The 25,450-nt window shown below is 41.5% G+C and overlaps 2 protein-coding genes across 3 annotated transcripts in view; both read right to left on the bottom strand.

Annotated features, from left to right (window-relative positions):
- The window catches only part of LOC141098578 (cytochrome P450 2C5-like), a 60,089-nt gene extending 47,066 nt beyond the window's left edge, over window positions 1-13,023 (bottom strand). The window contains exons 1-2 of one of the 2 annotated variants that reach the window (XM_073586483.1): window positions 12,817-13,023; window positions 4,410-4,527 (exon numbers count right to left, since the gene is read on the bottom strand). The gene's annotated coding sequence lies outside the window, so the exon portion shown is untranslated. The remainder of the gene's footprint in view (window positions 1-4,409; window positions 4,528-12,816) is intronic. The other variant, XM_073586482.1, reaches the window with a different exon arrangement.
- An 11,490-nt stretch (window positions 13,024-24,513) lies between these two features.
- LOC141098577 (cytochrome P450 2K1-like) overlaps window positions 24,514-25,450 on the bottom strand; it is a 107,629-nt gene continuing 106,692 nt past the window's right edge. The window contains exon 10 of the mRNA XM_073586481.1: window positions 24,514-24,966. Coding sequence (XP_073442582.1) covers window positions 24,782-24,966 — 185 coding nt within the window. The 3' untranslated portion in view covers window positions 24,514-24,781. The remainder of the gene's footprint in view (window positions 24,967-25,450) is intronic.

The following is a 25,450-nucleotide window of genomic DNA, read 5'->3' as shown; positions in this document are numbered from 1 at the left end:
CTCGTTTTGAATCTAGAAGTATGTACAGTTCTTATTCATGGCATGACCACAGTTCCTCAAACATTGTGGATTTCATATAAGAGGGTGATTTACAACTGATTAAGACATACAGGCAGCACAAAGGAGAAGGATGTTCTGCAGGAAACAGTCTGCACCATAGTTAGCTAGCACGTGAAGGTGAGCAAGGACATGCTCTTTTAGTGCATGGGACAGTAATGTTTTTTGAACCAGTCCACCTGCTTAAAACGCCAATATAGGAGGGCTGAGATAATTGTCAGAAAATAAAGTAACAATTAAGATGGCTGTACGAAATTAGTCTAAAGGTACTGTCACATTAAGCGATGCACCAGCGATCCCGACCAGCGATATGACGCGGTCAGGATCGCTGGTGCATCGCTAAGTGGTCGCTAGTGAGCTGCCACACAGGCAGATCTCACCAGCGACATCGCAGGGGTCGGGGGTCGCTACTTACCTGTCAGACGAGGCGATCCTGACGTCCTCCCGCCCTCATCCATGCGTCGCTTGTCTCCACAGCAGGAAGCCCCAGCAGGAAGCTGACGACGAGAAACGGTCCAGGACATTCTCGCGCAATCAGCGATAACCAGCGGGGGAGCAGTCGGAGGTAAGTATCAGACATAGCGATATCGCTAGCAATATCGCTGCTACGTCACAAAAACCAGTGACGTTATAGCGATATTGCTAGCGATATCTCTTAGTGTGACAGGCCCTTAACTGGTGTAAATAAAACCTCTCAGATCACCAGCTTTAATATCAATATTTAATTCTTACTTTTACACCTTGTCCCACAATGGAACAATCATTTTTTGCAGGCTGATCGCTTCTATAGCATGCAGATCTGCATGCTATAGAAGCTGTCAGCACTGCAGCTTCTGTACACTGACCTGTGAGCCTTCCTGACATGCACTGCGCATGACAGGAAGTCTCTCAGCTCTGGAGACCCGGATGTCATCATGACGACATCGGGTCTCCATGGCAGGCAGCGATTGGGACCCAGCGTCATGACGCAGGGTTCTCCAATCCAAAGGCAGAGGGGCTGTCAGAGCTGACAGTCCCTCTTCCTGCTCCCTGAACGCTGCGATCATAGGATGGTTGTCAAATCCATATAATCCATTTTTAGATGGCTAAACTTTACCTTCAGGGTCCTGACTGACCCAGAATTTCACACTTTGGGTTTTGAGGCATATGAGTGCAGCTCAGCTTTTTTCTATTTAATTAACCCATGCCTCTGACTAACCTTGTTATTGGACAGTACTTCATTTGTAGAGGTTTCAGTAAGGCCTCTTTCACACATCAGTTTTTTGCCTTCAGGCGCGATCCGGCTTTTTTTTGTAAAACAGGATCCGGCAAAATGCAATGCCGGATCCAGTTTTTCCCCATTGACTTGCATTAGCGCCGGATCGTGCCGGATGGCATTGCGTTTCATCCGTTTTTTGCCGGATCCGGCAACTTGTCTCATTCCGGCGTCTGGAAAAAACGGCTACTGTAATGTTTTTTGTCTCCGGCGAAAAAGCCGGAAGCGCCGGATCCGGCGCTTCCAGCTTTTTGCTACAATGAAAATCTATGGGCGCCGGAATGCGCCGGATCCAGAAAAAGACGGATCCAGCCACCGGATCCGGTTTTTTTAAGTCTGCGCATGCTCAGATCCAATTGGCCAGCCCCCAGGAACAGAGACGGATCCAGCAAAAAAACGGATCCGTTTCTACAGTTCTCCAAAATTTATGCCGGATCCGTTTTTTCTAAAAATAGCCGGATCCTGCCTGACGGCAAAAAACTGATGTGTGAAAGTAGCCTAAGTATCCTTTTTTTAAAAAAAAAGTAATATGCACTTTATTTCTTTTCCACTTTATTTTTTTTCTCATAACCTCTTCAAGGAATAAGAAGCTTCAAAAACAAAAACTCCTCATATAAAGAGAGAGATTATGTGCTCGCGACCTTTTTACCTCCAGTCACAGCTGCTGACTCCCCTGCAGCTATATATGACAACATGAGAGCCGCAGTGCTCTCACCAGCAGTAGATAACTTACCGCAGATCAGAACCGGCATTTCTTGTACTGTCACACAGATGACAGCATAGGAAATGCTGAATTTTTGGGCCCCTCATTCATTTGAATGGGTCTGGGTTCTGTGTGCCATTCTGGTACCTGAACCAAACTTTTTTTTAATGTTTGGCCAAGTTCGACAGATCCAAACATCGATGGTTCTGCCCAATCCATTTTTTAGAATATACACTTTTCATGCTATTTTATCTGTTTTTTTTCCCTTTATACATTGAAGTGTAATATTTCTATGTCTACCTTTTCTTACCTTAAGGCTAAGTGCACACGTAGCAGAAAATTTCTGCTCAAAAACCTGACTCTCTTCCCAGAAACCACGCCTTTTTTGTCTTCGCGTTTTCCGCGCGTTTTCGTCGCGGTTTTGATGCTTTTTTTCTGGCGCATTTTCAAAACGCATTGAACTAGCCGGAAACGCGGAAAAAAACGCGAAATTAATGAGCACGCTGCGTTTTTTTTACCGTGATGCGGTTTTTTCACGGTAAAAAACGCATCAATGTGCACAAAAAGTGCTAAATGCATAGAAATGAACGGGAAGCTTCTTTTTCGCATTTTTCCCGCTGATTTTTTGGCAAATCCGGGGGAAAAAACGCAAAAAAAACACTGTGTGTGAACACAGCCTAAGTGGTTAAGGAGAATTTAGCCCTTTTCAATGTTTAACATGTACATGAAACGCCCTAGACTGGATCCAGCTCTTTATTGCGATTTGGCAGTTCTGAGTCACATTACATAACCACAACATTGTAATCTGAAGTTTGTTAGCTGCCGAGATAGTAAACACATGAAGTCAGCAGCACAAGTACAAGCAGATACAGTAAATGATCATTGGTTGAAGAATATTGATATGCAATCTCTGGATTCAAAAGAAAAAGATAGGGTGTGCTGTGGAAGTTTTCTTCTCTCTCATATATATACAGCTCTGGCAAAAATTAAGAGACCACTTTCAAATGTTCAGTTTGTCTGATTTTTCTCTTTATAGGTATATTTTTGAGTAAAATGTAAATTGTTCTTTTAGTCTACAAACTTCTGTCAACATGTCTCCGAATTTCCAAGCAATAAATTATCAAAATTAAAAAGAAAGAGTGCTTTCAGATCTCAAATAATGCCAAGAAAACAAGTTCATAATCCTTTAGAAACAACAATACTAATGTTTTAACTCAGGAAGAGTTCAGAAATCAATATTTTTTATAACCATGATTGTTAATCACAGCTTTCATGCGTCTTGGCATGCTTTCCACCAGTCTTTCACACTGCTTCCGGCGCAAAAATTTAAGCAGTTCTTTGTTTGATGACTTGTGACTATCCATCATCCTCTTGATTACATTCCAGAGGTTTTCAATGAGGTTCAGGTCTGGAGAATGGGCTGCTCATGACAGGGTTTTGATGTGGTGGTCTCATAATTTTTGACAGCGCTGTATGTTTTTTGTTTGTATTTTTCAGTTTTTTACTTTAAAAAAAATTCTAGAAATATTTAAATCGAATTTTACAGATATACATTTTTTACACCTGTGTTGCCATTGCAGAGGAATTGTACACATGTGGCCCTGCTCCTTCACAATTTACTGTAAAGCTGTGATCGTCATAAGACGTGAATGATTACTCAGTACAATATGAGATTGGTTCACATTGACAAAAAACATATACAGGATTTGTGCATTTATAGTAGTAAAGGGATTGTCTTCTGTTGAATGGATAAAATGTAGTGATGAGCGAGCGTGCTCTTGCGCTGATGGAGTATCTTCAGCGTGCTCGAATACTTTTTTTGAGCCACCATGGCTGCATGTCTCGCGACAGTTTGACAGCTGCAACACATGTAGGAATTGCCTGTTTGTTAGGCAATCCCGGCATGTGTGGCAGCTTTTGAACAGCCACAAGACATGCATCCACGGGGACTCGAACATAGTATTCGAGCACGCTGAAGATACTCTGATAGCGTACCAGCGGGCACTGGTAATACCTTATCCGAGTACGATCATTCATCGCTAATAAAATTGCAAAGTGCTTTTAGAACAAGTGACTTTGCAGTTTAGATAGTATTAAAAGTCACGTCCATTATGAAAAATTGGAAGGATTTTTAATTTTACAGCTGACTTCTCATTTTTGGACCTCCTCTCTAGCCAATAAAGTAAAGAGTGCAGTACTTGTTAGTAGAGATGAATTAATCTATTTGAGTGGAACTGAATTCTACTTGAATATTGTAAATATCTGCATTTATCAAACTGTAGATTTCCTTAATTTGCTTCCATGCGGATTCAGTAAAATGGTGGCTGGCTAAGCAGAACCATAAAGAACCATCATAAAGTTAAGGAATAATATATATATATATATTCACTTTACCTGCCCCTCAACTGCGCGTTCCTTGTTGCATCTTCTTATGACTACTGTGATCGGTTAATCCCAGCTCCATTTACCTGCTAGGCTCGTACTTCCAAGTCTGAAAAAATCTGGGAAAGTTCTGCACATGCATGTGCAAGGTCAAGATTTGAATTTTGGCTGATCATCTCGATTTAAAAGCTTTTGCTGTAAAGAATATAAGCGCTGTTCGGATGCTGCATTGCAGGATCCAGTTGATTTAATTCCTCTGCACTGCACCCATGCTGCAGGAGTAAATTTGCCACGAAAAGAAGCACTGGACAGTTTCCAGTTCAGGAGCGTGGCTCAACCACTCCGTTGTCCAAACTGTCAATGAATCAGGAGCATGCCACCCTCCTTACCAACAGGAAACCAAGAGGCTGGGGAGCTAATAGTAAAACATGGTGGATTTCAAGACTTTGACATAAATAGCCACATGTTGAAGATGGTACTGAAGCATCTATGGAACGATAAAGTCTAGTTTGCAGAAGAAAGCAATACTGTTCTAAGCAAGAACAGACCACAATGCACGGACTGACCACGAGTATCCTCACCCAAACTCTAAAGCTTAATAAATGCCTAAGAAGCAGTTGGGTTTGGGTCTGGAAATCCTCGTCCTGTCTATGCTTCATGGATTGCATTCAAAATTGTGAGGGCTCACTTATACAAGCGATGATTCTCTCTTCCAAGAGAATCGGATCAATTATGGTAATGATGCTCAGCTCAAACTCTGATCATAGTTGGAGCCGAGTGTCAGTTCACTGTGATGCGATTCTCCTGCATGATGCGGAGAAGACAGAGAACTTCATTTCTTCTTCGTCTCCATTGTCTCTGTGCGCGCATCCGAGTGCAATGAGATGTTTGACATGCAACCATAGATTTGTTTGTGTGCTCATAATCTGAACTCAAGAGCCACTCTCACTTTGCTTTGATTTTTTTCCTAATGCTGAATCAGCATGAGAAAAAAAAAATTGCATGTCTTCACTGCCCCATAGTATAACATTGGGCCAAGTGTTTTCATACAAAACATATGAAGCACTCTGCCTAGTTATACACTTGTGTGAACGAGCCCTGAAACATGGATGTGTGAGATCAGCCCAATACCTTGGCTGTCAGAATGTCATCATCAAGCTTCCCTTCTTTAGGCCCCCTTCACACCTTACTTATGTACGTGAGACATCCATTTTTACCATCTGTGTGATTTATTGCTGTCCATCTGTGTGTACGTGTGTACCATCCATGTGCAGTCCATTTGAAACGTTTTGGAATACAATGCAGAATAGAAATTACAGATTTTTAAGACATTCAAAGATATAGATAAATATCCGTAAGATATATAATTAGTGCCTTATGTATGTAGCTTACTGTGCATGTATTGACCAAATAAATAAATGGAAAAAAAAATGATGTGGGGTTGGCAACATTTTTAGTAACCAGCAAAGGTAAAGCAGACATTTGTGGGCTTACATTATCAGGCTTGGAAGATTTATGGTTATTGGGCCTTTACGAACCTAAAAATGTAAGCTGCAGCTGCCCAAGAAGTGGTGTATCACATTAGATGCACCAATTCTGGCACTTAGCCTGGCTCTTCCTGACTGTCCTGGTGTATTGGCAATTTGGGTAATGGTTTTTGGGGTTGATGTCAGCTATAAAGTTTCCAAACTCACAGCTGACATCAAGCCCTGGGGTTTGTAACACAGAGCTGTCTATCAGATACCCCCATTACTAACCCAGTAATAAAAAAAATCACACACATTACTTTATTTAACCCCTTCATGACCCAGCCTATTTTGACCTTAATGACCTGGCCATTTTTTGCAATTCTGACCAGTGTCCCTTTATGAGGTAATAACTCTGGAACGCGTCAACGTATCCTAGCGATTCTGAGATTGTTTTTTCGTGACATATTGGGCTTCATGGTAGTGGTAAATTTAGTTCGATAATTTTTATGTTTATTTGTGAAAAAATCAGAAATTTGGCAAAAATTTTGAAAATTTCGCAATTTTCAAATTTTGAATTTTTATTCTGTTAAACCAGAGAGTTATGTGACACAAAATAGTTACTAAATAACATTTTTCACATGTCTACTTTACATTAGCACAATTTTGGAAACAGTTTTTTTTGTTAGGAAGTTATAAGGGTTAAAAGTTGACCAGCGATTTCTCATTTTTACAACAAAATTTACAAAACCATTAACAAAGATATCGGTGAATAAAAGTTATCTCTTCTACTACACTGATTACATAATGCATAGCCACCAACATTTCTTGGGATATTTCTCTCCCACCCCCAATCTCAATCTAGCCCCTTCTTGAAAGGAACCAACCATGCCGCAAACACTGCCGGTCCTTTTGCAACAAAATTTACAAAACCATTTTTTTAGGGATCACCTCACATTTGAAGTCACTTTGAGGGGTCTATATGGCAGAAAATACCCAAAAGTGACACCATTCTAAAAACTGCACCCTTCAAACTACTCAAAACTACATTCAAGAAGATTATTAACCCTTCAAGTGCTTCACAGGAACTAAAGCAACGTGGAAGGAAAAAATGGACATTTTAATTTTTCCAACACAAATTTTTTTTTAGCATAATTTTTTTCATTTTCACATGGGCAACAGGATAAAATGGATCCTAAAATTTGTTGGGCAAATTCTCCTGAGTACACCGATACCTCATATGTGGTCATAAACCACTGTTTGGGTGCACGGCAGGGCTCAGAAGGGAAGGAGCACCATTTGACTTTTGAATGGAAAATATGCTGAAATATTTAGCGCTTGCCATGTCGCATTTGGAGAGTCGCTATGTGCCTAAACACTGGAGCTCCCCCACAAATGACCCCATTTTGGAAACTAGACCCCCCAAGGAACTTATCTAGATGCATAGTGATCACTTTGAACCCCCAGGTGCTTTACAAATTGATCCATAAAAAAAAAGTACCCTACTTTTTTTTCACAAAAATTATATTTTAGCCTCAGGTTTTTCATTTTCACATGAGCAACAGGATAAAATGGATCCTAAAATTTGTTGGGCAATTTCTCCTGAGTACACTGATGCCTCATATGTGGTCTTAAACCACTGTTTGGGTGCACGGCACGAAGGGAAGGAGCGCCATTTAACTTTTTGAATGAAAAATTAGCTCCAATCGTTATCGGACACCATGTTGCGTTTGGAGAGCCCCTGTGTGCCTAAACAGTGAAAACCCCCTACAAGTGACACCATTTTGGAAACTAGACCCCTTAATGAACTTATCTAGATGTGTACTGAGCACTTTGAACCCCCAAGTGCTTCACAAAAGTTTATAACGTAGAGCAGTGAAAATAAAAAATCATTTTTTTTCCTCAAAAATGATTTTTTAGCACACTATTTTTTATTTTCACATGGCTAACAGGAGAAATTGGACCACAAAAGTTGTTGAACAGTTTGTCCTGAGTACGCTGGTACCCCATATGTGGGAGGGAACCACTGTTTGGGCACACGGCAGGGCTCAGAAGGGAAGGAGCGCCATTTGACTTTTTGAAATAAAAATTAGCTCCAATCGTTAGCGGAAACCATGTCGTGTTTGGAGAGCCCTTGTGTGCCTAAACTTTGGAGCTCCCCACAAATGACCCCATTGTGGAAACTAGACCCCCTAAGGAACTTATCTAGATACATAGTGAGCACTTTGAACCCTCAGGTGCTTCACAGAAGTTTACAACGCAGAGTCGTGAAAATAATAAAAAAAAATTTTCCTAAAAAAATATTTTTTAGTCCGAAATTTTTTTCCACAAGGGTAACAGGAGAAATTGGACCCCAAAAGTTGTTGTACAGTTTGTCCTGAGTACGCTGGTACCCCATATGTGGGGGGAACCACTGTTTGGGCACACGTTGGGGCTCAGAAGGAAAGTAGTGACATTTTGAAATGTTGACTTTGATGGCATGGTCTGCGGGCATCATGTTACATTTGCAGAGCCCCTGTGTCCCTAAACAGTAGAAACTCCCCATATATGACCTCATTTTGGAAATTAGACCCCCCAAAAAACTTATCTAGATGTGTGGTGAGCACCTTGAACCCCCAAGTGCTTCACAGATGTTTATAACGCAGAGCCGTGAAAATAAAAAATCATTTTTTTCCTCAAAAAAGCATGATTTTTAGCCCGCAATTTTTTTTTTCACAAGGGTAACAGGATAAATTGGACCCCAAAAGTTGTTGTCCAGTTTGTCCTAGTATGCTGGTACCCCATATGTGGGGAGGAACCACTGTTTGGACACACGTTGGGGCTCGGAAGGGAAGTAGTGACATTTTGAAATGCTGACTTTGATAGCATGGTCTGCGGGCGTCATGTTACATTTCCAGAGCCCCTGTGTGCCTAAACAGTAGAAACCCCCCACATGTGACCTCATTTTGAAAATTAAACTCCCCAAGGAACTTATATAGATGTGTGGTGAGCACCTTGAACCCCCAAGTGCTTCACAGAAGTTTATAACGCAGAGCCGTGAAAATAAAAAATCATTTTTTTCCTCAAAAAATATTATTTTTAGCCCGCAATTTTTTTTTCACAAGGGTATAAGGATAAATTGGACCCCGAAAGTTGTTTTCCAGTTTGTCCTGAGTACGCTGATACCCCATATGTGGGGGATGACCACTGTATGGGCACACGTCAGGGCTCGGAAGGGAAGTAGTGACATTTTGAAATGCTGACTTTGATGGAATGGTCTGCGGGCATCATGTTACATTTGCAGAGCCCTTGATGTACCTAAACTGTGGAAACCCCCCACAAGTGACTCCATTTGGGAAACTAGACCCCATAAGGAACTTGCCTATATGTATGGTGAGCACCTTGAACCCCCAAGTGCTTCACAGAAGATTATAACGCAGAGCCATGAAAATAAAAAATCATTTATTTTCCTCAAAAAAATATTTTTTAGCTCGCAATTTTTTATTTTCACAAGGGTAACAGGAGAAATTGGACCCCAAAAGTTGTTGTCCAGTTTGTCCTGAGTATGCTGGTACCCCATATGTGGGGGGGAACCATTGTTTGGGCACACGTCAGGGCTTGGAATGGAAGTAGTGACGTTTTGAAATGCAGACTTTGAAGGAATAGTCTGCAGTCGTCGTTGCGTTTGCAGAGCCCCTGATGTGCCTAAACAGTGGAAACCCCCCACAAGTGACCCCATTTTGGAAACTAGACCTTCCAAGGAACTTATCTAGATGTGTTGTGAGCACTTTGAACCCCCAAGTGCTTCACAGAAGTTTATAATGCAGAGACGTGAAAATGAAAAAATCATTTTTTTTCCACAAAAATAATTTTTAGCCCACAATTTTTTTATTTTCCCCAGGCTAGCAGGAGAAATATTAGTCCCCAAAAGTTGTTGTTCAATTTTTCCTGAGTACGCTGATACCTGATATGTTGGGGTAAACCACTGTTTGGGCACATGTCGGGGCTTGGAAGGGAGGGAGCACCGTTTGACTTTTTGAATGCAAAATTGGCTGGAATCAATGGTAGCACCATGTCGCGTTTGGAGACCCCCTGATGTGCCTAAACAGTGGAAACCCCTCAATTCTATCTCCAACCCTAACCCCAACACACCCCTAACCACAACCCTAACCCCAACACATCTCTAATCCTAATCCCAACCCTAGCCATAACCCTAACCCCAACACACCCCTAACCCTGCTTCCAACCCTAACCAAAAGCCTAACCCTAAGCCCAACCCTAACCCTAACACACCCCTAACCCTAATCTTAACCCTAATTCCAACCCTAACCCTAATTCTAACCCTAATTCCACCCTAACCCTAATTGCAACCCTAACCCTAATTCCACCCTAACCCTAATTGCAACCCTAACCCTAATTCCACTCTAACCTTAATTGCAACCCTAACTCTAATTCCAACCCTAACCCTAATTCTAACCCTAACCCTAACCCTAATAGAAAAATAATAATAAAAATATTTTCTTTATTTTGTCAGTTGTGCCTACCTATGGGGGTGATAATCGGGGGGTTTATTTACTTTTTATTTCATTTTGATCACTGTGAGAGTGATCAAGATGAAAGAATGGAATCTGCAGCCGGCAGATTTGGGCGGGCGCTCTGCACATGCGCCCGCCATTTTCCAAGATGGAGGCACCCATGATCCGGACCTGCGGGACACTGGGAGCGACAGGGGGACTCAGAAGGTACCGGGGGTGAGGGAGGGATCAGAAGCTGGCGGGGAGCGGAGGGAAGGGGAGGGGGGCAGATGATGACAGCGGTGGCAGATCGCCGCTGTCATTCAGTGGTGGGGGGCGATCGCTGGTGGGGGGGTCGGATCAATGTCACCAGCCATGTCCGATGCTACTGCAGCATCGGCCATAGCTGGATTGTAATATTTCATCAATTTTCATTGATGAAATATTACTATCGCTCTGATTGGCTGTTTCACTTTTAACAGCCAATCAGAGCGATCGTAGCCAAGTGGGGGCGAAGCCACGCCCCCTGTGGTGAATTGCAAAGCCTCCTGTATCTGCGGGTCAGGTGACCTCTCATTGACCCCGGTCACCCAACTCGCAGGGGGGCTTTGAATTCATAACACAGGGTGTGCATCATGGGTCGGATTGGCACCGACTTTCATGACGCATGCGCTGTGTCACAGGTCGGGAAGGGGTTAAATAAATACACCAGACACTTTCCCTGGTTCACTACTTTATTGAAAAAAAATTCCCTAAACAGGTCCGATATAGTCCACAGAATCCATCAAAGTATAATGAATCCTCCATACAAAGCCTATGCAGCCTTGCTCCGAGGATCCATAGTCTTTGTAAACAGCCACACCCAGGTCACGCTGGGCTATATGAGACCTGGCAGCTCTGAAGAGCGGAAACGCTACTGATGTTACCACTTTTCAGAGGCTCCATAAGCTTTGAAAGGAGGATTCCATTGACTTCACTGTATTTGCTTGGACTTTGTCAGACCTGCGTGGAAACTTTTTTTATTAATACAGTGGTGGTTGTTTTATTTCTCTGTGTTTTGTGTTTATGTCCATTTATGTCAGTTTCAGGTTTCCATTTACTGGACTATGTCGTATATGCATGTTGTTTAGTTTTTTTAATAAAAGTGGTGAACAAGGGAAAATTTTTGGTAATGTTTATTTAAATAAAGTATTATTATTGTCAAAGCACCAGGATAACTGTAAAAGCCTAAGTAAAGCACTAGAATTCTAGCATCTAATGTGATCTGCCACTTCTGGGGTGGCTGAGAGCTTGTATTTTTAGGCTGTGAGGGATACAATAACCATGGACCTTCTCAGCTTGATTGTATCAGTCCACAACTGTCTGCTTTACCTTTGCTGGTTTAAAAAAAATAGAGGTGACCCAACAACATTTTTTTCAATTTAACTATTTATTTGGCTTAGCAAAAGGCTCTACAAACTATCAACTTTCAATCACTATCTTTGCACATCTTTGATACTTAAAAACCAGTAATTTCTTGAATATATTATGTTGCGCTACGCTTCACACGGATGTCAGCTGTGTGTGATATGTGTTTTACACAGAAAAGTGTTTTACACTTTTATAGGTCCATTAGATCCGTGCTCCTGGCAAAAAAATGGCCTTTCTCCGTGTGGTTCACACAGACTACCGGTCTCTGTGAAAACATGGACATGTTGAAAGCATCATATATTATAATGTGTGTGTACGTGTCTCCTGTACATGTGCAAAAGTACACGTACCAGATACACGGATGTGTGAAGGTACAAAGAAATCTGCCATTAATCAGGGACCAAAACTATTTTTCATAGAAAATTTTATTTTCCTATGTGAATTATCTTGCTAATCAAATATTAAATTTATAGAAATATATGTAACATATTAGAAAAAATGCATGTAAAAAACAATAAAAAATAAATTCACTAAATTCTAAATCTAAAAGTGTTTCCATTTCCATAAGTGCAATGGGACAACAAAAAGCTAATGGGTTAGTTTTGTATCTCTAAATGAAGCAGAAACAGATTTAAAAAATAAAAATTAATAAATACAAAAGTTTCAGTCATCCGTCAAATTTTATGTAGGATTCTACTTGTATATACTCCACATCAAAAGGTAACGAATATTTGTTCAGCATTTTAATTTTATGCTGTTCTTCATAATTAATAATTTTCAGAGTTACATTATATAACCATTAATTAAAATGATATTCTTACGGTGGCATTGGAACATCAACTATTGAGCTCAGACTTCTTTACAAAAATGGACCCCAAAGTTTCAGTATAATATAACCACCATGAGAAAATGACTTTGGAGCAAGTCCCTTGCCGGTGTGGTCCATTTTTAATTTGAGATAATCACAAGTAATCAATTATTTGTTGTTGATCATATGTGCGATATGAGAAATGCAAAAAACGATTGCGAAACAGACCCATTCCAACTCACTATGCTTAGTTCTGCTCCATAAGTTTAGGGCACGACTTCCTGGAGAATGAGGTGAGGGTCCAGATCTTGGTTTACCACGGTCAGAGAAAAGATTTTTCAGTTATCCAGTCTCTCAGCTTGAAATCATTTATAGCAGATGATATTTTCATGTCGTAGAAAATTTACAGCAGAAAGGACTTAAGACTGGACTTGAAACCACACCCTGAACTAACATCCCATAAAAGGAGTATTTGGACCAACACCAAGACAAAGCATTGAAGGGAGTCACAAGCTTAAAGTGGCAGGATACCTTTAGCACACAGCCTTGTATTTTAATAAAGATTCTCTTTTCAGTAATTAAGTAACAAAAAAAGGATTAGATTTTTTACAGAATAAGTATGGTAAACAGAGATTTGCATCTAGACCTGTAGAATTTAACATGTTTTGTCAAGTCACTACAATTAATATCCAAGAAGTATCATTTCTCTTTGCGGAGAATGACATGCTAAGCATGTCGAGATGAGGAGACTTAAAGCCGCAATGCTGCTCTGGGAAATTATGCAAATTGTCTCTTCAGAGAGGAAGAGGACTAGAACTCTAGTGCCACCTATTGGAAGTACCAATCCTAAAAGTCAATGTCGACCCTTTAACAAGCTTTGTTACATGACTTAGGATAAAAGCCAAAACCAGAATCCCAATTTGCAGACACTGTGTTTCGGGGTACTGCCCCTCGTCAGTGCAAAGTGTGAGATCTGGTTTGGCTGTGAGAGAGGCGTCTGACTGATATCCATGAAGTATAATTTCTCCTTGCGGAGAATGACATGCTACAATTAATGAAACAATTAACAAATTTCCAGCATAAAATCTTCTAAATAGATTCCGAAATATGATAAATCCACCAATGAATACCAATAAGCAGTGAATCAGTGAAATAAAAACACAAAAAATCCCTCCCTATAAACCAGAAGCCTAAATTTTTGCTTCATACGGAAAATTGTTATTTGACATAAATTAAGATGCCCCTTCTAATGGAAGAGTAAATGGTTGCAAAAAGGTTACTATGCAGATGGAGAACATAGCTGTTTCTAATGGATTTATTTGTTAAAAGGAGGACAAAGCTGCATGGTAGCGTTTAATCTGAAACTTGCCGATGTTTTATTTGTAATTAAAACGCAATCTAAAGATGGACTTCAAATCGGAAGCTGCTTAAAGAATGAGCATGCTACTTCTTTTAGCTGCTTATTGGCTTTCAAAGTCTAAAGAAGTTAAAAGAAGTGACAGAATTCTAAATATATGCACAACAAGTTGCCTTTACATTGCTGTGCATTATTGTTCACTACTTGTAGATTTTTTTTTACAAGTTTTAGGCAGGTTCTATGTGGGATCCTCTAGAAAGGACGTCATGTGTACCTACCCTAATTACACTGTGTGTAAGGGGGCTAGATGGTGTTGGTGGTGAGCCCCTTTTAATGCACTGCTCAAAAATATAAAGGGAACACTTGAGCAACACTTTGTAACTCCAAGTCAATCCCACTTCTGTGAATTCAACCTGTCCAGTTATGAAGCAACATCGATTGTGAATCAATTTCTCCTGCTGTTCTGCAAATGGAACAGACAGCAAGTAGAAATCATAGTCAATTAGCACGACAACCCCTATAGTGGAGTGATCAAATTTAAAATACATCGGTTAGGGACCGCTCTAATAGGGTTACCTTGATATTTGGTAGAGCGGCTTAGTTTACTATTACTTTTTTACAGCAGAGTATTTTTATACGTTTGTTATACTATGTTTTTTCTGTTTCAGTCTTCTGGTGGTGTGAACACTGTCCTACTGACTTGTTCACTGTGTGCATGGCCCATGTGTTTGTATTCAATTGGTGTCTTGTTTTTGCACAATTAGGGAGGTTTCCACCCCTCCCTTGTGGGCCATGTACATATAATCTGTCTTCTACAGCGTGTCCACATCGGACATTACCTGTCTGAAACCTGCTCATATAGGTACTATACACATGATCAGGTTTTTAAATACATCGGTTAGGGACTGCTCTGATGCGGTGTTAGGGACAGCGGAATGCACTAAATATAAAATAATAGAAAGTGCGTTTGCCGGCCGGGGTCCACTGTGCAGAGGTGTTAAACAGCGCTATATAATGGCGGATGCACAATATGGCGGTATATCGCACACGGGTTGAACGTCACCCGGTGTGCACTGGGCATACTCTGTTAGCTTCACAGAGTCACTTAAGACATAAACATAAGTGCTGAGCCTCTTGGACTCACAGGGCTCAGAGAAATACATGCACGGTATATGGTCACAGGAGCTGGGCCCAAGGCAGAGGGTCACAATCCGTCTAGACCTACCATGCGTGTGGCGTCGCTACCGCGGACGCCCACAAGTGCTGCAGACTGCAGCACAGCGACTGACACAGCCGCTATACGACAGTGTCCAGGAGGGGCGCACTGTCAGATGCTAGTTAGGTGATGATATGCAGTGTTGCCTGTAGCGTGCCACTGACTGGCGCTGACTCTATGACTAAGTCCCTATACACACATCACATAATATCAGAGGGAGGGAAGTCTTAATGAGTCATTCGCAGGTTCATGCATCCATCATCATTCACACATGTAGCAAGTAGAGTTTATACTAGTGCATGGCCGAGTGGCCATGCAATCCTTTTATAGCCGGTACCTTCCGAAAGCTTCCAGATCTCTGAGATGGACCAATCAGATCTGGAGAAGGACCTGACTCCTGATCTCCAATGGGAGATCGTCTCGTGAGCATGCTCAGTGGAGCGACAGAGGGACTCTGGAATGGCTTGCTGCAGAGTAGCCTGAGTTGCTATTGCTGGCCCAGAGGTGGCAGCAACAGCCAGACCCACAGAACTGGTCTGAGCAGGGCGTCTGGCATGCCGGGGTTGCTGTGCAGGCTCCTGAGTGGTTGGCGGAGAATGGGAGACCGCTGAATGTAAGGCTCTGGATTCCCGCTGTGCAGCCGCAGGAACGCGACGCCTAACATGGGGTTACCTTGATGTTCGGTAGAGCAGCTTGGTATACATTTTTTTGCAAAAAATGTATCAGCCAAATACCCTGTTTTGTTATCTTTTTATTAGCCCTTGCTGTTTACTATTACTTTTTTACAGCAGAGTATTTTTATACGTTTGTTTTACTGAGTTTTTCTGTGTTTCAGTCTTCTGGTGATGTGAACACTGTCGTGCATACTTGATCACTGTGTGCATGGCCCATGTGTTTGTATTCAATTGGTTTCTCATTTTTGCATGATTAGGGAGGTTTTCACCCCTTCCTTGTGGGCCATGTACATATAATCCGTTTTCTACAGCGTGTCCACTTCAGACATTACCTGTCTGAATCCTGCTCATATAGGTACTATACACATGATCAGGTTTTGAAATACATCAGTTAGGAACTGCTCTGATGGGGTTACCTTGACGTTTGGTGGAGCGACTTAGTATACATTTTTTGCAAAAAACTTATCAACCTAATACACTGTTTTGTTATCTTTTTACTAACACTTGCTGTTTACTGCTACTTTTTTACAGCAGAGTATTTTTATATGTTTGCTTTACTGTGTTTTTCTGTGTTTTAGTCTTCTGGTGGTATGAACACTGTCCTACAGACTTGTTCCCTGTGTGCATGGCCCATATGTTTGTATTCAACATCCTCCAGCATGACTGGCTTGTCAGTGGGTCAGTATTGTGGAGAGGCATTTCTTTGGAGGGCTGCACACCCCTCTGTTTTCTAGTCAGAGGTATCCAGACTACCATTAGGGACCAGAATGAGATCCTTAGATCCATTGTGAGACCATATGCAAGTGCAGTGAGCCCTGGGTTCCTTCTGATGCATGACAATGCTAGGACTCATGTAGCGTGTCAGCAGTTCCTACATGATGAAGGCATTGATGATATGGACTTGCCTATCCCTTCCTCAGACCTAAATCCAATTGAGCACATCGGGGACATCATGTATCGTTCCATCCACAAACAGAACATTGCACCACAGACTATCCAGGAGTTGTCTGATGGTTTAATCCAGATTGGGAGGAAATCACTCAGGAGTACATATGCCGCCTCATCAGGTGCATGTCCACGCATTATAGGGAGGCATACAGGCACATGGAGGCCACACACTGCTGAGCATAATTTCCCTGTCTTGAGGCATTTCCACTGAAGTTGGATTAGCCTGTAATTTGATTTTGAGTGTGATTCCAAATCCAGACCTCCATGAGATATTAATTTTGATTCACATTGATCGTTTTTATGTTTTATTGTTCTGAATGCATGCCACTATGCAATGAATAAAGATTTGCAACTGGAATATTTCATTCAGTGTTATCTAGGATGTGGTATTTTAGTGTTCCCTTTATTTTTTTAGCAGTGTATATTGTATGACATAAGCTGGTTTCACATTAGCGCTTTTTTTGCGCAGCGCATCGTGCGCATCCGTGCGCATGCGTCATGCGTACCTATGTTTAACATGGCGTACGCATGGTCTTGCGTTTGCATGCGTTCGTCTGCGTTTTCGTGCGCATGCGTTTTTCAAGGTGTGCATCTAGATGCGCCGGACACAACCTATTGCATTTTTGGGTCCGCCCAAAGGCGTAAAAAAAAGTATGCGTTTGCTTGTGCACGGAATGCGTCATAACAACGCATTACAGTCTATGAGAACTCAGGTGTGCGCATGGACATGCATACGCCTGCATTTGCGTACGCATGCGTTTTACAAGTAAACATGTGTAGAAACAGGTTTAACACCTAGAGAACGAATGCGCACTAAAAAACGCAAACGCTTGATGCGTTTTTGTTCTACTTCCGCACGATGCGCTGTGCACAAAGATGCAAATGTGAAACTAGCCATAGAGGTTAGGAGTAATTTCTGTACTCTGTGATGGGGTCTAGATTGCAGATGTACATAGGACATAGGAGATCACTAGGCATATCATTTTTCACAATGAGGCAACCTGCTTGATGGTTACAAAGTCTCGTAAAGGACAAAACTCCTAGTGGCTGCAAAAGCTGTCACATTAGGCTACAAACAGGCTGTTTGCTTATATATGTCACTACTGGAGACCAACACCTTTTTAAGCGGGAGTCACACATAGCAATCTCGCTAGCGAGATCGCTGCTGAGTCACAACAGCAATCTCACTAGCGAGATCGCTGTGTGTGACAGCGATTGGCGACCGGCCCCCCTGCCGGTATCGCTGATCGCTGCAAGAAACCTCTGGACATATTTTTCGGCGTTGGTCTCCCGCTGGCCAGCACGCATCGCTGCGTGTGACAGGCGGGAGACCAGCGATCAGCTGTAAAAAATAATTAAAAAAATAAAAAATATTGTTATACTCACCTTCCGACGTCCCTCGCAGCCATCCTGCCTCTCTCCACGCTCCCGGTCCCAGAGATCCTTTGCGCGAATCACCGCGAGACGTCGTGCTCCCGCGAGATCGTGACATTCTCGCGGTCATTCTCGCAAAGGATTACTGGGACCGGTGCGTGGAGAGAGGCAGGATGACTGCGCGGGACACCGGAAGGTGAGAATAACTATATTTTTTATTTTAATTCTATTTTTTTACAGGGATATGGCATCAGCGCTAACGAACACAGCGATGCCGGGCGCTCTGCATTGCTGTGCTGATCGCTGGTGAAGCTGTCTGTTTGACAGCTCACCAGCGATCACATAGCGACTGACCAGCGATGCTGACACGTTGATATCGTTGTCGGGATCGCTGGTGAGTCGCTATGTGTGACTCCAGCTTTATACCACACCACCTAAGGCATGGGGGTGCATTGTTAATGCCTACCCCATGCTGGTCTGTCACACAGTATGCAATGAATGAGTGACACTACAGACTTCAAAGCTGCCAGTGGTGTCCTGTCTGATGTAACCTGATAATAACCTATATCATTTCAGTGCTGTGAAGTATTTCTTTTTAGGAGATATATACATACACACATCACATGTAGTATGTATACAAATACAGTATATTACATTTTGTTGATATTTCTTGTTCTATTTTATTGTAAACATTTGCAGTTAGTCATTTTTATTTTACATTTTCATTTTTTAGGAATACTTTAGCAACTCTGTATTATTTGGTCTTAAACAATTTGAAAGTAGAATATTTATAAAAGTTCCCCAACACCCAGCCTGGTGCACCACATGTACAGTATCATCCTTATGTAAAATGTCCTTTATTCACATACAGTCTTCAGATATCAGGAGGGATGTTAGTGAGCTTATATTTTCTGACACCATATTAGCATTTGCAAGTTCAAAGTTTTTTTTATATCCAAAATCAAGACCTTTTGACTGTTTGTATCGCTAGAAGTCATCACAATTTACCAATATTAGGATCTCTTCCAGTGTTATATTGACTTAGTAGAGTTAGAGGGGACCCTGGCAGGTCCAGGCTATAGCATAATAACGGATCCCAAAAAACCCAGCAGAAGACATCCCCATAAGGAACTCAATTGTTGCCAGCAGTGATGAGCGAGTATACTCATTGCTCGGGTGGTTTCCGAGTATTTTGGCGTGCTCGGAGATTTAGAATTCATCGTCTTATATGCATGATTTTCGACTTGTAGACAGCCTGAATACATGTGGGAATTCCCTAACAAACAGGCATTCCACACATGTATTCAAGCTGTTTAGCAGTCGCAAATCATGAGACGATGAAAACTAAATCTCAGCGCACGCCAAAATACTCGGAAACCACCTGAGCATGCTCGGGAAAACCCAAGCAGCGAGTATACTCGCTCATCACTAGTTGCCAGTGGTGTCAATTGGGTTAGTTTCCTTAGGGTTTATTCACATTAGACCTTATGAGCTAATGATTTGTCCTTTGTGTGAAATAATAGCAAGTTCTGTTTAGATGGACCTTGTGATACCAATGGTGGACTTCAGACTCATCGCTTCTGGTGGACCCAACTAGCCTTATCAATAATGGTATTATGTTTACAAGTCTCTTAATGACTCTACAGTCTTTACATGATGAAACCAGAGACCAGATAATGGAAGCAATTGTCTTTGATCATCCATATATCATAGAATCATCGAGTTGGAAGGGACCTCCTGGGCCATCTGGTCCAACCCCCTGCTCAAAGCAGGATTCGCTAAATCATCCCAGTCAGATGTCTGTCCAGCCTCTGTTTGAAGACTTCCATTGAAGGAGAACTCACCACTTCTCGTGGCAGCCTGTTCCACTCATTGATCACTCTAACTGTCAAAAAGTTTTTTCTAATATCTAATCTGTGTCTCTTCCCATTCAGTTTCATCCCATTGCTTCTAGTCTTTCCTTGTGCAAATGAGAATAAAGTTGATCCTTCTACAATGTGACAGCCCTTTAGATATTTGTAGACAGCTATTAAGTCTCCTCTCAGTCTTCTCTTTTGCAAACTAAACATTCCCAAATCCTGCAACCTTTCCTCATAAGACAGGGTTTGCAGACCGGTCACCATTCTGGTCGCTCTTTTCTGAACTTGCTCCAGTTTGTTGATGTCTTTTTTAAAATGTGGTGCCCAAAACTGGACACAATATTCCAGATGAGGTCTGACCAAAGAGGAGTAGAGGGAAATAATGACTTCACGTGATCTAGACTGTATGCTTCTGTTAATACATCCTAGAATTGCATTTGCCTTTTTTGCTGCTGCATCACACTGTTGACTCATATTCAGTCTGTGATCTATTAGTATACCCAAGTCTTTTTCACATGTGCTGTCACTTAGCCCTATTCCTCCCATTCTATATATGCTTTTTTCATTTTTATTGCCCAGATGTAGTACTTTGCATTTCTCCCTGTTAAAAACCATTCTGTTAGTTGCTGCCCACTTCTCCAGTTTATTTAAATCTTTTTGAATCCTCTCTCTCTCTTCTCTAGTATTAGCTATCCCTCCTAGCTTTGTGTCATCAGCAAATTTAATCAGTTTACCCTCAATTCCTTCATCTAAATCGTTGATAAAGATGTTGAACAATACAGGGCCCAGGACAGAGCCCTGTGGTACCCCACTTGAGACATTCTTCCAACTGGATGTGCAGCCATTTACGACCACTCTTTGGGTCCGATCACTAAGCCAGTTATGAATCCACCTAACAGTTGCCTTGTCCATTCCATACTTAGTCATTTTTTCAATAAGGATTGTATGAGAGACTTTGTCAAATGCTTTGCTGAAGTCAAGATATACTATATCTACAGCATTTCCTTGATCCACCCAATCAGTGATACCGTCATAGAAGGAAATTAAGTTAGTCTGACATGACTTATTAGTTAGAAACCCATGCTGACTCTGTTTAATCACTTCATTCTTATCCAGGTATTGACATACATGTTGTTTAATAATTTGTTCAAAGATCTTTCCTGGTATAGAAGTCAGACTCACCGGCCTATAGTTGCCTGGGTCCACCTTCTTCCCCTTTTTGAAGATAGGAACAACATTTGCTCTTCTCCAGTCTTCTGGCACTTCTCCTGTTCTCCAAGAATTTTCAAAGATTATGGAGAGGGGTTCAAAAATTTCTTCTGCTATCTCCTTCAGTACTCTGGGGTGTAATTCATCTGGACCTGGAGACTTGAATTCATTTAGGTTAGCTAAGTGTTTCCTCACTATCTTTCTGTTTATAGATATCCTGGATTCTTCTATTCCCTTAATAGGACAGTGAATAACAGTTGATGTTGCATTTCCTTTCTGAGAGAAAACAGATGCAAAATAGGAATTTAAAAGTTCAGCCTTCTCAACATCCTGTCTTACCATTTCATCATTTTCATCCTGTAAAAATCCTATAGCATCTTTGACTTTTCTTTTACTTTTGACATATCCCCAAAATCCTTTATTATTGCTTTTGACATCTCTTGCAAGCCTCAGTTCATTTTCAGCTTTAGATAATCTGATTTGTGCCCTGCAGGTTCTGCAGACAGCATTATATTCTTCTTTAGATATGCCTCCCTCTTTCCATTTTATAAACATTTTTTTCTTCCTTTTTAGCATGTGCTTAAGTTCTGTGTTCATCCATCCTGGTTTCCTTAAATGCTTCCTATTCTTCCCTCTTTTCGGAATTGTTAACAACTGTGCTTTGAGAATTTCATTTTTCAAGATTTCCCATCCTTCCTGGACATTTTTGTCTTTAAGGATATCCAGCCATTGGATCCCTCCAATTCTCTTTCTGAATCCCTTAAAATCTGCCTTTCTGAAATCTAACCTTGACGTCTGAGTCTTCACAGGTCTTCCACCTCTAGTAATCCAAAATTCTAAAATAGCATGGTCGCTACCTCCTAGGGTCCCAGCCACTTTTACCTCCTCAACCATTTCCTCCCTGTTTATAAGGATTAGATCCAAGGTAGCAGTTCCCCTTGTTTTCTCCCTTACCTTTTGGAAGATAAAGTTGTCAGCAAGAGAGGATAAGAATTTCCTTGACCTGTTAGTTTTGCCTGAGAGAGATTCCCAACAAATGTCTGGATAGTTGAAATCTCCCATGACAACTATGTCATATTTTTTGGAGAACTTGGCCATCTGATGCATAAAGAGTTCATCTATATCTTCGGCTTGCACAGGCGGCCTGTAGTAAATGCCTACAATGGTGTCCTTTCCATTGTTCTGTCCTTGTATTCTTACCCAAACAGTTTCCACAGAACTCCCAGTCTCTGAAGCTTCAATCTCTGTGCAGATATACGCGTTTCGAACATACAATGCGACACCCCCTCCTCGTTTATCAAGTCTGTTTCTTGCAAATAAGTTGTATCCTTCTAGTCTTGTATTCCAATCATGTGTATTGTCCCACCAAGTTTCAGTGATTCCAATTACATCATATTTCTGTTCCTGTGTTAGTAGTTCCAATTCTCCTTGTTTGTTGCCCATGCTTTGTGCATTAGTATAGAAACATTTTAGTTTGTGATTGGTTTCTCTTTCTCCAATATTTTTATTAATTAGATTCTTTCGTCTTTGTTCTTCCTTTCCACTTCTAATGGCAGAGTTCTCAATAGCATTTGTCAGGTGTATGGCTTTTTCTGGTCTTTTGCTTCCCTTCCCATGTTGTTCTAGTTTAAAGCTCTCCTTACAAGTGTAGCAAGGCGACTTCCAAATACATGCTTTCCAGTCTTCGTAAGGTGCACCCCATCTCTAGCAAGTAGTCCATCGTATAAGTAGTTCACTCCGTGATCCAGAAATCCAAATCGTTGCTGACGGCACCATCGACGTAGCCAGTTGTTCACCTGCAGAATCTTATTCCACCTCCTTGTTCCATGGCCATCCACTGGGAGGATGGAAGAGAAGACCACCTGCGCTCCCAGTTCTTTCACTTTCTTGCCTAAGTCTTCAAAGTCTCTGCAGATGATTTCCAGGTCGTTTCTTGCGGTGTCATTTGTCCCCACATGTAGTAGCAGGAATGGGTAGTCATCTGTAGGTCTGAAGAGTCCTGATATCCTGTCAGACACATCTTTAATTTTTGCACCTGGAAGACAGCACATTTCTCTTGTAGTTATATCCGGTCTGCAGATAGCGGCCTCTGTTCCTCTCAGCAGGGAATCCCCCATGACCACCACTCTCCGTTTCTTCTTCACAACATTTTTCTTTCTCCATCCAGGAGGACTCTGAGGGCGTACAAGGTTGCTGTTTGTTGGCAAAGTCTTATCCTGATGTATTTCTTCATCGTTTTCCTGCGTGAGAGCCTGGTACTGGTTTCTGAGCAGTATGGGTGCTGACTGCCTCCTGATCCTCCTGCTTCTCTGGGTCACATGTCTCCATTCCTCTGTTTCTTCAGGTGCACTTCGAATTTCTTCTCTTTCTGTAACATGAAGAGATAATTCTGCTCTGTCCAAGAACTCTTCACCTTCCTTAATGATCTTCAACGTAGCTAACCTCTCTTCGAGATTTTGCAACTTTTCCTCCAACAGGGACACAAGCTTGCATTTGTGGCATGTGAAGTTTGGCTTTTCCACTGGTAAATCTGTGAACATGTAGCAAGAAATGCAGCTCACCAAATGGCTCCTGGCCTCTTCCATCTTGAGATTTCGGCGCGCGGTTTTTCCGATTTCCTCTTTTCAGCTGCAACTGCCAAAACCCAGTGATCGTTGAGCTCGCGGAGACTCTTCACTTATCCCAGAAGGCACTGGGAATATGCAAATGATCTCCTCAAGACTCTTCCCCTGGTTTTCCGATTTCCTCTTTTCAGCTGCAACTGCCAAAACCCAGTGATCGTTGAGCTCGCGGAGACTCTTCACTTATCCCAGAAGGCACTGGGAATATGCAAATGATCTCCTCAAGACTCTTCCCCTGGTTTTCCGATTTCCTCTTTTCAGCTGCAACTGCCAAAACCCAGTGATCGTTGAGCTCGCGGAGACTCTTCACTTATCCCAGAAGGCACTGGGAATATGCAAATGATCTCCTCAAGACTCTTCCCCTGGTTTTCCGATTTCCTCTTTTCAGCTGCAACTGCCAAAACCCAGTGATCGTTGAGCTCGCGGAGACTCTTCACTTATCCCAGAAGGCACTGGGAATATGCAAATGATCTCCTCAAGACTCTTCCCCTGGTATAGATTACTCATATCGATCATGATGTGTAATTTGTTTTGTCGCTCCATGTAGATTAGACTTCTTATAATAGTCATCAAGGCTGGATGTTAGGGTAGGTAAAAGGAGCCACCACTCGTGGCCTCTACCAATTGATATTCTTTGTTACTTGGCTTAATGTAGGTTTTTAGGATATGATTATGCGGCCCTCCAATAGTGTAATTTATTAATGCCCCATCTGTTAACATTAATAGCTGAATATGGTGGGAACACAATCACAAAAGATGCCATAAAGGTCTCAAAAGTGGAGATTGTGGCAGGTGATATGGACAAGACATCTTCAAGCACTACTTTGCTGTAAACAAAGAATCATGATGGAAGGAAGATCACAGTCACATGGTCACACATTTTCCGAGAAAGGGTACTCCATCAATTTTTCTCATCAATTAGCCTCTACCAATTTTGAGTTGACCTTTTTTAGTCATTATGACAAAGCACCGCACATATTTTATGGCTCATGGGAGTGTTGGTGAAGCCAAATACGGGGTCAATGTTCACCTCAGTGTCAGGAGGAGCCTGAAAAGTAAAGGTCTGCAAAAGTCCAGTAAAGAAGAGGAACAGCTCGGCTTTAGCCAGGATCTCACCGGTGCACCGTCTTTTACCTAAGAGAAAAAAAATATTAAAAGAAAATGTTAGGTGTGATATCTCTGGTCTCACATTGTGTATGAGTGAAGCAGTCTAGATTTATTGTCAACGAGTTTTCAACTAATTAGATAACAGACTATCAACATTTGGAGATTAGTGTGTAAAATAAAATAAATGATGCAAAAGTTGCACATACTAATTAATAAACTACTTGTTTTATTGTTGCAAAGTTAATAAAATATACACCTACCGTATATAAATTGTTAAAAATCAGGGAAATATTAAACACCTTAGCGGACATGTAGCGTTGAAAATTCACATAAGAATAACGCAATAAATAGTAGATCAATCCATGAAGACAATATACCATTATAATACAGTCAGTGTTTATGCCCATGAGCAAATATGAATCTCAGACATTATTGAATATTTGCTATAAGATATGAAACAATCATCAATGCAATGACCTAATCCATCACTTACAATGTCTACACTCAGACG

Source organism: Dendrobates tinctorius, unplaced genomic scaffold (assembly GCF_039654945.1).
Source record: "Dendrobates tinctorius isolate UK_male_01 unplaced genomic scaffold, ASM3965494v1 ptg000093l, whole genome shotgun sequence".
NCBI classification, from domain to species: domain Eukaryota; kingdom Metazoa; phylum Chordata; class Amphibia; order Anura; family Dendrobatidae; genus Dendrobates; species Dendrobates tinctorius.
The sequence above is the reverse complement of the archived record's forward strand: the minus strand, read 5'-3'. Positions and strand labels throughout refer to the sequence as shown.